General features: G+C 40.0%; 3 protein-coding genes across 3 annotated transcripts in view; all 3 read right to left on the bottom strand.

The window, feature by feature from the left end:
• The window catches only part of LOC127374248 (protocadherin beta-15-like), a 75,661-nt gene extending 63,546 nt beyond the window's left edge, over positions 1-12,115 (bottom strand). Inside the window, exon 1 of the mRNA XM_051419398.1 lies at positions 9,577-12,115. Coding sequence (XP_051275358.1) covers positions 9,577-11,934 — 2,358 coding nt within the window. The 5' untranslated portion in view covers positions 11,935-12,115. The remainder of the gene's footprint in view (positions 1-9,576) is intronic.
• LOC127374269 (protocadherin alpha-8-like) lies at positions 2,533-5,008 on the bottom strand. The gene has a single exon (XM_051419418.1). It carries the CDS (start codon positions 4,888-4,890, stop codon positions 2,533-2,535), a length of 2,358 nt encoding a protein of 785 aa, XP_051275378.1. The 5' UTR covers positions 4,891-5,008.
• On the bottom strand, positions 5,825-8,542 carry LOC127375098 (protocadherin alpha-8-like). The gene is made up of 2 exons (XM_051420932.1): positions 6,059-8,542; positions 5,825-5,837 (listed from the first exon to the last, which is right to left on the bottom strand). Exons 1-2 carry the CDS (start codon positions 8,524-8,526, stop codon positions 5,825-5,827), a joined length of 2,481 nt encoding a protein of 826 aa, XP_051276892.1. The 5' UTR covers positions 8,527-8,542.
• Positions 12,116-14,469: the final 2,354 nt, after the last annotated feature.

Consider the following 14,469-nt stretch of genomic DNA (forward strand, 5'->3'; position numbering starts at 1 on the left):
TAGATCGAATCGCGTTCCCTGTGATGTATGTTCAAATATTTCAAATTGCTGTTCCTTTTCAGAAAAACTGGGGGAGTGATCGTTTACATCAGTAATTTCCACGACTACATAGTGTATTTCTAAAGGGTTTTCAACAAGGATTTTCAGCTCAATTAAGCATGCACCACTTCCCTGACACAGCTCCTCTCTGTCGATTTTTTTTTGGATCTGTAAGGCACCATTGTCAGGGTTTACCTCGAAAAAAGCGTCCTTAGATCCAGACACAACACGGAACCGTCGATCAATCAAAGAGGTTTTGTCCAGACCAAGATCCTTGGCAACATTTCCAACAACACTTCCTTCTTTCATCTCCTCTGGAATAGAGTACCTCAATTCAGCCAAAGCCTGCCTTCCGAAAAACAGCAGTAAGGAAAACCGAAAAACAAACCAACCGAAGTCGCTTGATCGCTGTCGTCTTTCACTCTCCATTGTTAACCAACAGCACATACACATGAGGTTGTCTATGCAGTAAATTAAATGTGTATGTCTGCCCCTTTTAGAATCGCATCTTTAGAAAACACACAACACGGTGTCCTTCGACTTGCATGCTCAAATCAAATGTATCCCTGGATGTGAGGTATCAAACAAAAGCTTTGTTAGGGGAGGGACTGAGAGTCATTCATGGCCTTATTGATGTAACAGTGACACCAAGAGGACTACATTTAATACGATTTGTTGTTTTTAAAATGGCATACTACTGTATATACTTTGCTCAGAAAATCCACCTGGAGATGTCACAAAAGAAGCAAAGAAAAAGCAGTTTATGAAAAAAAAAAAAACATGATCACAGACGCTTAATGCTATGGACAATGCTCCAACATTCTTAGAGCTATGTACTTGTTATTGCTATCTCTGCAACACATTAAAATGACCCAGTAGGAAGAATTTAAATGGTTAATACTTTTAAATGGCAATATAAATTAAGTCTAAGAGAAAAAAAGACTCTAACCCAATTATTATGTGTATTTAGCTTTGTCCATATTGTGGCTTCAAAATAGTAAAGTCAATGGATTTCAGCACCATGGACAGCAATTTTAAGCATCCTTGCAGCTTCTTTCTGTCTTAACCACAGTATTTGTGTCCTTAATTGTAGGTGAGATTATATGGTTCAAGTAGGATAGCCGTTGAAATAGGGTGCCAAACATAGAAGACACAGAACTTCCTTTTACCAGTGGCAGGGAGTGTGTGTGGTCTACAAGGGAACATAAGAACCACAGAGATAAATCATGATTGCCATTACTAACCTTAATGCACAGCATTACTTAAGGATGGCACATTCAGATAAACGTGATATATCAATATCAATATTATAGGTAATAGACACCTTTACATTCAGAAAAAAACACCTAACGCTGTCAAATTACTAGCATTCATATACATACTAGCATGTAATAATGCACATCTAAGTTCTAAGAAGAACAATAGGAACACACCAAACTGAATCTACATCACAACCACATCAAACACCTGGAAACAGCTAAATATATATCTCTCCTCTACAATATTATCACGACTGTGCCCACATTCTCCCTTTAATGAGCAGTAGGTTAACTTGGGAAATTAAAGCTCAAATTCAAGTGTCTATTACAATGTGAATGAACTGGTGAAATGTAACAGCTACATTTCTTTACACAACAAAGATTACTTTATTCATTAGAAACTTAATAAGCTCAGCTTGGTTTAGATAACAAAGTGTTCATATAATCCTACACATTACCACAAAGACAGAAAAAGTATAAACTTATTTGTTACATCCACGCACACAGTTAATCCAAAGGAGTGGAAAACACTCGGTAGACTGGTAAACACTTGCTGCTTACAACTTTCTACTGCTTAATTTGCTTCATTGAGCTCACGTTTTTCTCCAACACTAACTTGTTCGCTTGTTAGCCACAGCCATGCTACGAGTGCATGAAGGGGTCGGGACACACTGTTGTAGGTCGGATGATTGAGACTACATTCATCAGTCTCTTGAACATTAATTATGATGCATTTTGCACAATGATGGTATGTGCTACTAACACAAAATAACTAAAAGTATATCAGTGCAGAGAGTTAGTGCGAGGAATTGTATTTCAATTATAGACGGTCAGTGGCATAGCTCTTTGCCCAAATCTACAATTAAATATAAGGCTTGGCTTTTCTGTTCTCCCACTGGGAGAGAAGGATAATTTATTTCATTATAGAGAAACACAAATGATGTTCATAAAAGCTTCGAGAGTGTATAGGTATCTATAAAACAGTCAGTGGATGAGAGGAGCTAAGATAAACTGTGCATCAGACAGCATCTCTTGCCAACAGAAGCAGGAAGCTGAGTCCAACAATCAAATAAACTGGCAAACTTACAACTGTTGTTTTGAAACAGAGGACACAATCACGTATGTTGCATACATTTCTGAGCGTAGTAGGAACATACTGAATAAGACACCACAAGTCTACAAACCTCAAAAATGTGATAGACATCTAAATAGAAAACACCACATTTCCTACATATTAATGTCTTACCTCTCCAGATGTTCTCCTCCTGTCAGGAAGCACTAGTGTATTCGCATGGCTGCCCGGCACTATAGTAGATCCTATACTCATCCTGGGTCCAACTAACATGTACCGTTTGTCTCCCGATCTGTACTGGATGCTGTGACACAGTGTCCCGTCATAATTAGGCTCTTGTAGATATTTAGAAGTATAGTCTGTAGATTTAGAGCACTGCATTGCAATCAGCACGATGATGCTGATGAGAAAAAGTACAGAAACTGAACCCAAAGTTATCATCAGGTAAAAAGTCACATCATTCCCCTCCTCATCCTTTGTTGAACTTTTAACATCAGAAGCTGCAAAAGCCTCTTTGGGCTCCACAAGTTTGACAATCACAGTAGCTGTTGCTGAGAGTGAAACGTTCCCATTGTCTTTCACCAGTATGACCAGTTTATGCTCGGCCTCGTCTGTCTCTGTGAATGAGCGAAGTGTTCTGATCTGTCCTGTATAGCGGTCCAAAGCAAAGAGACTGTGGTCAGTAACTTCCTGCAGTGAAAACAGTAACCAGCCGTTATATCCTATATCAGCGTCATAGGCTCTGACTTTAGTCACCAAGTGTCCTGCGTTCACATTGCGGGGAATCTCCTCCACACCTTCAGCAGAACCGTTGGAGCTGACTGGATACAGGATGACTGGAGCGTTGTCGTTCTGATCCAGAATGAACACGTTCACTGTGACGTTGCTGCTTAGTGACGGAGTTCCAGAATCTGTGGCAACAACTTGGAACTGGAACGTTTTCAGAGTTTCAAAGTCAAAACTTTTTAGTGCGGATATTTGTCCATTGTCAGAGTTTACATTTAGGAAAGATGTTACATCATTTCCTCTGGCAATATGATAAGAAATAGCTGCATTGTCGTTCACATCATTGTCCTTTGCGCTTACAGAGAATATCGACGCTCCAGCAACGTTATTTTCTACCAGGTAAAACTGTAATGGATTTTGTTCGAAATGTGGACTGTTGTCATTTACATCTGCTATCTGAATATTTAGTGTTTTAAGCGTAGATAAAGGAGGTTCACCACAATCAGTGGCTTTTATTGTTATTTCATAATGTGACACCTCCTCTCGATCCAAAAACCCCTTCGTGACAACTGAATATGTGTTTTCTTTGTAAGAAGGTTTTAACTCAAAAGGAACTTCCTCGGTTATGCTTGAGATAATTTTTCCATTTACGCCGGAGTCTTTATCGGTTACACTAATAAGTGAAATGATTGTTCCAGGTTTTGAGTCTTCAGACACTGTATTTGACAGTGACGTAACTTCTATTTCTGGGGCATTATCATTGACATCTTTTATCTTTACTATAACTCTACACCGTCCTGATAATGGAGGTGTTCCCTTATCCAATGCTTGAACATCTAGTTTATAAATCTCAGAGTCCTCAAAGTCCAACGCTCCTTTCAACTTAATTTGTCCACTTAAACTGTCCAGTTCAAATATGTCGTAAACTTTACGTGCTAATGCTTTGCTGAGGCTGTACTCTATTTCCCCATTTGTCCCTTCATCTGGGTCTGTTGCATTCACTCGTGTAACAATAGTACCAACTGGGACATTTTCATATATTTCTATCTGGTAAGTATCCTGACTAAATACCGGACGATTATCATTAACATCAAGAACAATGATGGAAACATTTAGCGTACCTGATCTTGGAGGTTTACCTCCATCAACCGCTGTAACATATAGCAAGTGTTTGTTCTTTTGTTCTCTGTCTAAAGACTTTCTCAGAACTAAAAATGGTATTTTATCCTCATCACTTTGACTAACATGTATTTCAAAGTGATCATTTACCGTTAATGTATATGTACGAATAGAGTTCACTCCGGCATCAGGATCACGGGCCGCATGTAGCTGGAATCGCGTTCCCGGAGATGTATGTTCCGCTATTTGAAATTGCTGTTCCTTTTCAGTAAAACCAGGGGAGTGATCGTTTACGTCAGTTATTTCCACGACTACATAGTGTATTTCTAAAGGGTTTTCAACAAGGATTTTCAGCTCAATTAAGCATGCACCACTTCCCTGACACAGCTCCTCTCTGTCGATTTTTTTTTGGATCTGTAAGGCACCATTGTCAGGGTTTACCTCGAAAAAAGCGTCCTTAGATCCAGACACAACACGGAACCGGCGATCAATCAAAGAGGTTTTGTCCAGACCAAGATCCTTGGCAACATTTCCAACAACACTCCCTTCTTTCATCTCCTCTGGAATAGAATATCTCAATTCAGCCAAAGTCTGCCTTCCGAAAAACAGCAGAAAGGCAAAATAAAAAACAAACCAACAGTATTCGCTTGATCGAAATCGTCTTTCGTTCCCCATCGTTATACAAGACACAGGGGCCCTGTCTATACAACAAATAAAATGTGTATATCCGACGCGATTAGTATCGCATTTCTAAGAAAACACACCGCACGTCTCATTCGACTGGCATGTTCAAATAAAATGTATCCTCTGATGTGTGGCGCAAAACAAAAGCTTTCTTAGGGGAGGGACGGAGAGCCGTTTATGGCCTTTTTGATGTAACAGTGACACCAAGAGGACATCATTTTAGACGATTTAAAGTCGTTTAATTGCATACCAGGGTATATACTATGCTCAGAAACTCCACCATATTGTAAAAGAAGTGGAAATAAATCAGTTTGTAAAGAAACAACATGATCACAAAGCCACAATGCTATGGAGAGGGTTCCAACATTCTTAGAGCTATGTACTTGTTATTGCTGTCTCTGACCCAAATAGACAAAAACCAAACAGTATGAAGTAGTGATGTACCATACTCGACAATGATATAAACAGTTCTTTCTACGTGGCAATATAAATTTAACTGCAAGAGAAAAAAAAAAAGAAAAACTAACCTTTTGAGAATATGTTTTTGTTTAGCTCTGCTCATATTCTTGCCTAAAAGTCACTGCATTTCAGCACCGTGGATAGCAATTCTTAGCAGTCTTGCAACATTTTTGTTGTATCAACCATATTATTTATCTCATTAATGATGAAGCCTTTTGAATAACAGACATGAGTACTACCAATAGAAATAACTAACAGTATACCAGTGTAGCCAGGTGTTATATTAAATTTCATTAACATTACTGATGGAACAAAACCGACACGTTCCGAAAAGAGGCTAAATCTAAGTAAGACATTTGCTTTTCTGTTCTCCCACTGGAAGGTATGGATTATTTATTACATTAAACACAAACAAATCTTGTGTTCATAACTACTTCAAGTGTAAGCGCGTGTACAAGAGAGTCGATTAAAAGGAGGAGCTAAAATAAAATTGCGCATCAAACAGAGGATCTTGGCAACCGAAGTAGAAAGCTGACCCAATATTATAGTAAGCAGGCAAACTTGCATGTATTCGTTTTTAAAACAGAGGACACAATAACATCTGTCTCAGACATTTCTGAACGTAGTTGAAACGTGCTGAATAAGACGTCACAAATGCACGAACCTCAAATAATGTGACACACATTTAAATAGAACACACAGCATTTGCTCTTGAAATCTTACCTCTACAGATGTCCTCCTCCTGTCAGGAAGCACTAGTGTATTCGCATGGCTGCCCGGCACTATAGTAGATCCTATACTCATCCTGGGTCCAACTAACATGTATCGTTTTTCTCCCGATCTGTACTGGATGCTGTGACACAGTGTCCCGTCATAATTAGGCTCTTGTAGATATTTAGAAGTATAGTCTGTAGATTTAGAGCACTGCATTGCAATCAGCACGATGATACTGACGAGAAAAAGTACTGAAACTGAACCCAAAGTTATCATTAGATAAAAAGTCACATCATTCCCCTCCTCATCCTTTGTTGTACTTTTAACATCAGAAGCTGCAAAAGCCTCTTTGGGCTCCACAAGTTTGACAATCACAGTAGCTGTTGCTGAGAGTGAAACATTCCCATTGTCTTTCACCAGTATGACCAGTTTATGCTCGGCCTCGTCTGTCTCTGTGAATGAGCGAAGTGTTCTGATCTGTCCTGTATAGCGGTCCAAAGCAAAGAGACTGTGGTCAGTAACTTCCTGCAGTGAAAACAGTAACCAGCCGTTATATCCTATATCAGCGTCATAGGCTCTGACTTTAGTCACCAAGTGTCCTGCGTTCACATTGCGGGGAATCTCCTCCACACCTTCAGCAGAACCGTTGGAGCTGACTGGATACAGGATGACTGGAGCGTTGTCGTTCTGATCCAGAATGAACACGTTCACTGTGACGTTGCTGCTTAGTGACGGTGTTCCAGAATCTGTGGCAACAACTTGGAACTGGAACGTTTTCAGAGTTTCAAAGTCAAAACTTTTTAGTGCGGATATTTGACCGTTTTCAGAGTTTACATTTAGGAAAGATGTTACATAATTTCCTCTAGCAATATGATAAGAAATGGCTGCATTGTCGTTCACATCATTGTCCTTTGCGCTTACAGAGAATATTGACGTCCCGGGAACGTTATTTTCAACCAGGTAAAACTGTGATGGATTTTGTTCGAAATGTGGACTGTTGTCATTTATATCTGAAATCTGAATGCTGAGAGTTTTAAAAGTGGATAAAGGAGGTTCACCACAATCAGTGGCTTTTATTATTATTTCATAATGTGACACGTCCTCTCGATCCAAAAACCCCTTCGTGACAACTGAATATATATTTTCCTTGTAGGACGGTTTTAATTCAAAAGGCACGTCATTAGTTATGCGTGAGATAATTTTTCCATTTACACCGGAGTCTTTATCCGTCACACTAATAAGTGAAATAACTGTTCCAGGTTTTGAGTCTTCAGACACTGTATTTGACAGTGATGTGACCTCTATTTCTGGGGGATTATCATTGACGTCTTTTATCTTTACAATGACTCTACACCCTCCTATTAATGGAGGTGTTCCTTTGTCCGACGCGTCAATATCTAGTTTATAAATCTCAGAGTCCTCAAAATCCAACTTCCCTTTCAACTTAATTTGTCCACTTAAACGATCCAATTCAAAGATGTCGTAAACTTTACGTGCTAACGCTTTGCTCAGGCTGTACTCTATTTCCCCATTTGTCCCTTCGTCTGGATCTGTTGCATTCACTCTTGTAACAGTAGTACCAACTGAGGCGTTTTCATATATTTCTATTGGGTAAGTTTCCTGACTAAACATTGGACGATTATCATTAACATCAAGAACAATGATGGAAACATTTAGCGTACCCGATCTTGGAGGTTTACCTCCATCAACCGCTGTAACAAATAGCAAGTGTTTGTTCTTTTGTTCTCTGTCTAAAGATTTCTTCAGAACTAAAGATGGCATTTTATCCTCATCACTTTGACTGATTTCTATTTCAAAATGTTCATTTGCCGTTAATGTATATGTACGAATCGAGTTCACTCCGGCATCAGGATCACGGGCCGCATGTAGTTGAAAACGAGTTCCCGGAGATGTATGCTCTGCTATTTGAAATTTCTGTTCCTTTTCAGGAAAACTGGGGGAGTGATCATTTACATCAGTGATTTCTACAACAATATGGTGCATTTCTAAAGGGTTTTCTACAAGAATTTTTAGCTCCATTAAGCATGCACCACTTCCCTGACACAGCTCCTCTCTGTCGATTTTCTTATGGATCTGTAAGGCACCATTGTCCGGGTTAACCTCGAAAAAAGCGTCCTTAGATCCAGACACAACACGGAACCGTCGATCAACCAAAGAGGTTTTGTCCAGACCAAGATCCTTGGCAACATTTCCAACAACAGTTTCTTCTTTCATCTCCTCTGGAATAGAGTACCTCAATTCAGCCAAAGCCTGTCTGCCGAAAAACAGCAGTAAGGAAAACCGAAAAGCAAACCAACCGTAGTCACTTGATCGACATCGTCTTTCACTCCCCATTTTTATCCAACACAGAAACACACAGGAATCTGGTCCTGCAGCAAATCCGTTTTCTATATCCGCGCAGCACACGGTCTCATCCGACTCCCGTTCTTGCATGAAATGTATTCTCTGTAGTGAGGTACCAAACAAAAGCTTTGCTATGGGAGGGACGAAGTCCTACATGGCCTCCTTGATGTTACACTGACACCAAGAGGACAACATTTTATGTCAGTTTAAACTGTATAATGGCGTACTGCTTTATAAATGTTGTCAGCAAATCTACTTAAAAAGAGCAAGGCAAAAGTGGAGAAACCGTTTTATCAGTATTGCTTAAATTTGACTGAAGAATTTCATTCGGAAAATCAACACAAATGAAGCTAAGGCTGTAATGCAAATTAAGTGCTCTGATTAAATATTACTATTCGACACGTTTACCCGTTCACCCTCTTTTGCCTGAGAATAGTAAAGCCGGTGTATTTCAGTACAATGGACAGCGACCACGGTTCATTACATAACCAATATCCTTAACCAACAAGTTCTGTGGTTAGTTATTAAGCCCGTTTAAAAATGCTGAAACAAATGCATTCATAATACCAACAGCGAGTGTCGGGAGGGTTTTGTCTGAAATTGAATTGGCAGGTCCATGTCGAAACGTTTTGGCCACACTTAGCTAAAAAAATAGGCTACAGTTATTACGACTGTTCCTAATACGTCTTTACAATGAGAGACAATAATTCATTCCATCAATTTGAAATACGCCCGATACTCATAAAGGTCTATAGACGTTTACAAGACAGATACACAATATGGGCTAGGAGAACAGTAAGCAATATCAAAGAAACAAGGACAATCTATATATTATTATTATGCTGATTGGCAGACGTGCAACTCTTTTAGACACAGTCGAACAGTACTAACTTCTGTGAAAAACAGAACAGCAAAAGGGGTAACAGAAATTGAAATACTGTGACACAGGTCCGAGCAGGGAACGTCACACTTGGCCCATATGTTTTGACGTTCACGTGTTCTGAAAATGTTACTGTTGAAAGGGTCATTATATAAAGAGGCTTTGGAAATTTGTTAGTCTAAGTATGTACACAATCACAGCCAAATAGGAAGCGTTTGCTCGTAAACATGTTTTGAAATATTTGCATTTAAAAGTCTTACCTCTCCAGATGCCCTCCTCCTGTCAGGAAGCACTAGTGTATTCGCATGGCTGCCCGGCACTATAGTAGATCCTATACTCATCCTGGGTCCAACTAACATGTACCGTTTGTCTCCAGATCTGTACTGGATGCTGTGACACAGTGTCCCGTCATAATTAGGCTCTTGTAGATATTTAGAAGTATAGTCTGTAGATTTAGAGCACTGCATTGCAATCAGCACGATGATACTGACGAGAAAAAGTACAGAAACTGAACCCAAAGTTATCATCAGGTAAAAAGTCACATCATTCCCCTCCTCATCCTTTGTTGAACTTTTAACATCAGAAGCTGCAAAAGCCTCTTTGGGCTCCACAAGTTTGACAATCACAGTAGCTGTTGCTGAGAGTGAAACGTTCCCATTGTCTTTCACCAGTATGACCAGTTTATGCTCGGCCTCGTCTGTCTCTGTGAATGAGCGAAGTGTTCTGATCTGTCCTGTATAGCGGTCCAAAGCAAAGAGACTGTGGTCAGTAACTTCCTGCAGTGAAAACAGTAACCAGCCGTTATATCCTATATCAGCGTCATAGGCTCTGACTTTAGTCACCAAGTGTCCTGCGTTCACATTGCGGGGAATCTCCTCCACACCTTCAGCAGAACCGTTGGAGCTGACTGGATACAGGATGACTGGAGCGTTGTCGTTCTGATCCAGAATGAACACGTTCACTGTGACGTTGCTGCTTAGTGACGGAGTTCCAGAATCTGAGGCAACAACTTGGAACTGGAACGTTTTCAGTGTTTCAAAGTCGAAACTTTTTAGCGCCAAAATATCTCCATTATCGGGATTGATGTTAAGAAATGTTGTCACTTTATTTTCATAACCTCCATCTCTGAGTATATGATAGGAAATAAGAGCACTATCTCCCTCATCACGATCAGACGCGATTAAAGAAAATACCGACGCTCCCGGGGGGTTATTCTCAGTGACATAAAAATTATATCGGCTCATTGAAAACTCTGGACTGTTATCGTTTACGTCAGATACAACAACTCTCAAGGTTTTTTCAGATGTTAATGCTGGTTCACCCGCATCTTTCGCGATTACTGTCACATCATAAATTGATTTATTTTCTCTGTCAAGCTGTGACTTTGTCACGACCGCGTACATGTTATCCTGTATTGAAGGCGATAGTGTGAAAGGGACATCGTCTTTAACAAAGCTGATAACTTTTCCATTCACTCCAGAGTCCAAATCGGTAATGCTGATAAGTGCTACTGTCGTTCCTGGTCTGGAATTCTCTGAAATTTTGTTAGACAGTGACGTGACCTCAATTACAGGTGCATTGTCATTTATGTCTTTGATATGTACAGTAACACTCTTATCCGTTCTAAAAGAAATAGCACCGCTGTCAGACGCTTGGATATCTATCTCGTAACTGTCATCCACTTCGTAGTCTAATTGTCCCTTCACAGTTATTTCACCCGTGCTAGGGTCAACATCGAACAGCCCCCGCACCTTATTGTTTACATTACCAAAGGAATAGCTAACATCTCCATTTAAACCGTCGTCCATATCAGTGGCATTTACTCGTATCACTGTTGTTCCAATTGGTGAATTTTCATTTATCTCTGCAGAATATATATCTTTTGTAAAAACTGGCGCATTGTCATTCACATCTAAAACGTCTATAAATATCTCCATGGTACCGGTTTTAGGAGGTTTACCCCCATCCAGGGCTGTAAGCAGTAGTCTATGGCTGCTAGAGACCTCTCTGTCTAATGGGCTTTGTAATTGTAAAATAGGCACTTTGCCATCTTTCCCACGATCTTTCACTTCCAGTCGAAAATTATTATTTTGATTCAGTTTATAATGTTGAACGGAATTCACACCACCATCTGGATCGAGAGCAGCATGCAACTGGAATCTGGTTCCCGGTAGAGTGGATTCTGAAATCTCTAGCCTTTTGTTGTTCTCCGGGAAAGAGGGCGAATGGTCATTCACGTCTAACACTTCTACTGCAACATAATGTATCTCCAGTGGGTTCTCTAGTACGGTTTTAAGGTTTATCAAACATACATTGGTCCGCTGGCATATTTCCTCTCGGTCAATATTACGATTTACGTATAAAATGCCATCATTTTCGTTTACCTGGAAAAGGGGCTCGGTGGATCCAGACACAATACGAAACCCCCTTGTTTTCATTATATTTGGATCTATTCCCAGATCCTTTGCTATATTCCCAACAGCAGTCCCTTCTTTAATCTCTTCTGATATAGAATATCTTATTTGTCCCGATGCCTTGCCGAAAATTAAACTCCAAGCCAGCACAAGGGCGACCCATTTCCTTCCTTGTCGCCAGGAGTGCTGTCCTCTTTGTTCCATTGTCTGCTGCCTATGGATAAATCTAGAAAATACCAAATAATCTGCAGGCTGGTTATATATCCATCGATTGAGGGGAAGAAAATCCACGTCTTACAATGCGCTCGGTATGGACGAGAAAACTGTTCAAATACATTTACATTGGGAGGATAAGGGTCTGCCCTCCTGAATGATTCAGAGGCAGTCTCACAGACCTAATGTACTGTGAACCGATGTGATGCGTATTTCTGGTTGTTTAGTGCCACCATGCGATTCTTCCACAAACACAGATTTATCTCAACTGCTGCTGACAATATAATCTTAAAGCCAAACAATGTACATAAAAGGCAATTCAATAGTCACCGCAAATTAAATTAATCGCCTCACACTTTAGGGAGGATTACTCACGATATTGTACATTTCTTTTCTACAGTATGTGTTACACCGCTTGCACACATTGACGACATCAGTGGTGTAGAAAACGTAGAGTTTATTGCTTCACCGGCGGGACAGGTGAAACTTACAAACAAACTGTAGGTACTTCAGCAGCTCTCGCACACACACACTGACCGAGAGCATCTTCTTCTTCTCTTATTCTATTTGCCTTGCTACTCAGTGTCACAGACAGCTTATACTGCCACCTATTGGCGAGTGCAATAATACATTTCAGAACAAATTGTAGCAGTATATTATAAGATAAAATGTTACAATAAGGTAACTGGCTATATAAGTATAATGAAATCTTATTCCATGTGCCACATATGTATTTGAAAGTTAATACAAGGACGTCAAAAACATGTTCACTTCCTCAGTACCAAAACACTCACGGCATAGCTAGCAACAGGAGATGTGTTCAATAAATAAATACAAAGACAGAAGTAAAAAAAAAATATATTTAAACACGTCTTACCTCTGAAGTCGCAGACCTCCTGTCAGGGAGCACTAGTGTATTCGCATGGCTGCCCGGCACTATAGTAGATCCTATACTCATCCTGGGTCCAACTAACATGTACCGTTTGTCTCCCGATCTGTACTGGATGCTGTGACACAGTGTCCCGTCATAATTAGGCTCTTGTAGATATTTAGAAGTATAGTCTGTAGATTTAGAGCACTGCATTGCAATCAGCACGATGATACTGACGAGAAAAAGTACTGAAACTGAGCCCAAAGTTATCATCAGGTAAAAAGTCACATCATTCCCCTCCTCATCCTTTGTTGCACTTTTAACATCAGAAGCTGCAAAAGCCTCTTTGGGCTCCACAAGTTTGACAATCACAGTAGCTGTTGCTGAGAGTGAAACGTTCCCATTGTCTTTCACCAGTATGACCAGTTTATGCTCGGCCTCGTCTGTCTCTGTGAATGAGCGAAGTGTTCTGATCTGTCCTGTATAGCGGTCCAAAGCAAAGAGACTGTGGTCAGTAACTTCCTGCAGTGAAAACAGTAACCAGCCGTTATATCCTATATCAGCGTCATAGGCTCTGACTTTAGTCACCAAGTGTCCTGCGTTCACATTGCGGGGAATCTCCTCCACACCTTCAGCAGAACCGTTGGAGCTGACTGGATACAGGATGACTGGAGCGTTGTCGTTCTGATCCAGAATGAACACGTTCACTGTGACGTTGCTGCTTAGTGACGGAGTTCCAGAATCTGAGGCAACAACTTGGAACTGGAACGTTTTCAGAGTTTCAAAGTCAAAACTTTTTAGCGCTGTAATCTGTCCATTATCTGGGTTTATATTGAGAAACGACATAAAATAATTTTTATTCCCTTCTCTAACAAGATGATAAGAAATAGCTGCATTATCATTCAAATCCTTGTCTCTTGCGCTTACCGACAATATTGACTTTCCAGCAACGTTATTTTCTACCAGATAAAACTGTAAAGGGGATTGTTCGAAATGTGGACTGTTGTCATTTACATCTGCTATCTGAATATTCAATGTTTTAAACGTAGATAAGGGAGGTTCCCCACAATCAGTGGCTTTTATTGTTATTTCATAATGTGACACCTCCTCTCGATCCAATAAAGCCTTAGTAACAACTGAATATGTGTTTTCTTTGTAGGAGGGCGTTAATTCAAAAGGCACGTCTGAGGTTATGCTTGTAATAATTTTTCCATTAACACCGGAGTCTTTATCGGTCACACTGATGAGAGAAACAATTGTTCCAGGTTTTGAGTCTTCAGACACTGTATTTGACAGTGACGTTATTTCTATCTCCGGTGGATTGTCGTTGACGTCTATGATTTTTATAATGACTCTACACTCACCTGTCAGTGGAGGCGTTCCTTTATCGGATGCCTCAACATCGAGTTTATAAACTTCGTTTTCTTCATAGTCTACCACTCCTTTTACTCTAATTTCTCCAGTTAATTTGTCCAATTCAAAAATGTCATAGACCTTTTTCTTCAGAGTTTTAATAAGGCTGTATTCAATTTCGCTATTTATGCCTTCATCGGGATCCGTCGCATTCATTTTCAACACTGAAGTACCGACTGGAACATTTTCTTTTATTGAAATTTGATAAATCTCCTGAGTAAACATTGGACGATTATCATTAC

This window comes from Dicentrarchus labrax, unplaced genomic scaffold (assembly GCF_905237075.1).
Source record: "Dicentrarchus labrax unplaced genomic scaffold, dlabrax2021, whole genome shotgun sequence".
Classification (NCBI taxonomy): domain Eukaryota; kingdom Metazoa; phylum Chordata; class Actinopteri; family Moronidae; genus Dicentrarchus; species Dicentrarchus labrax.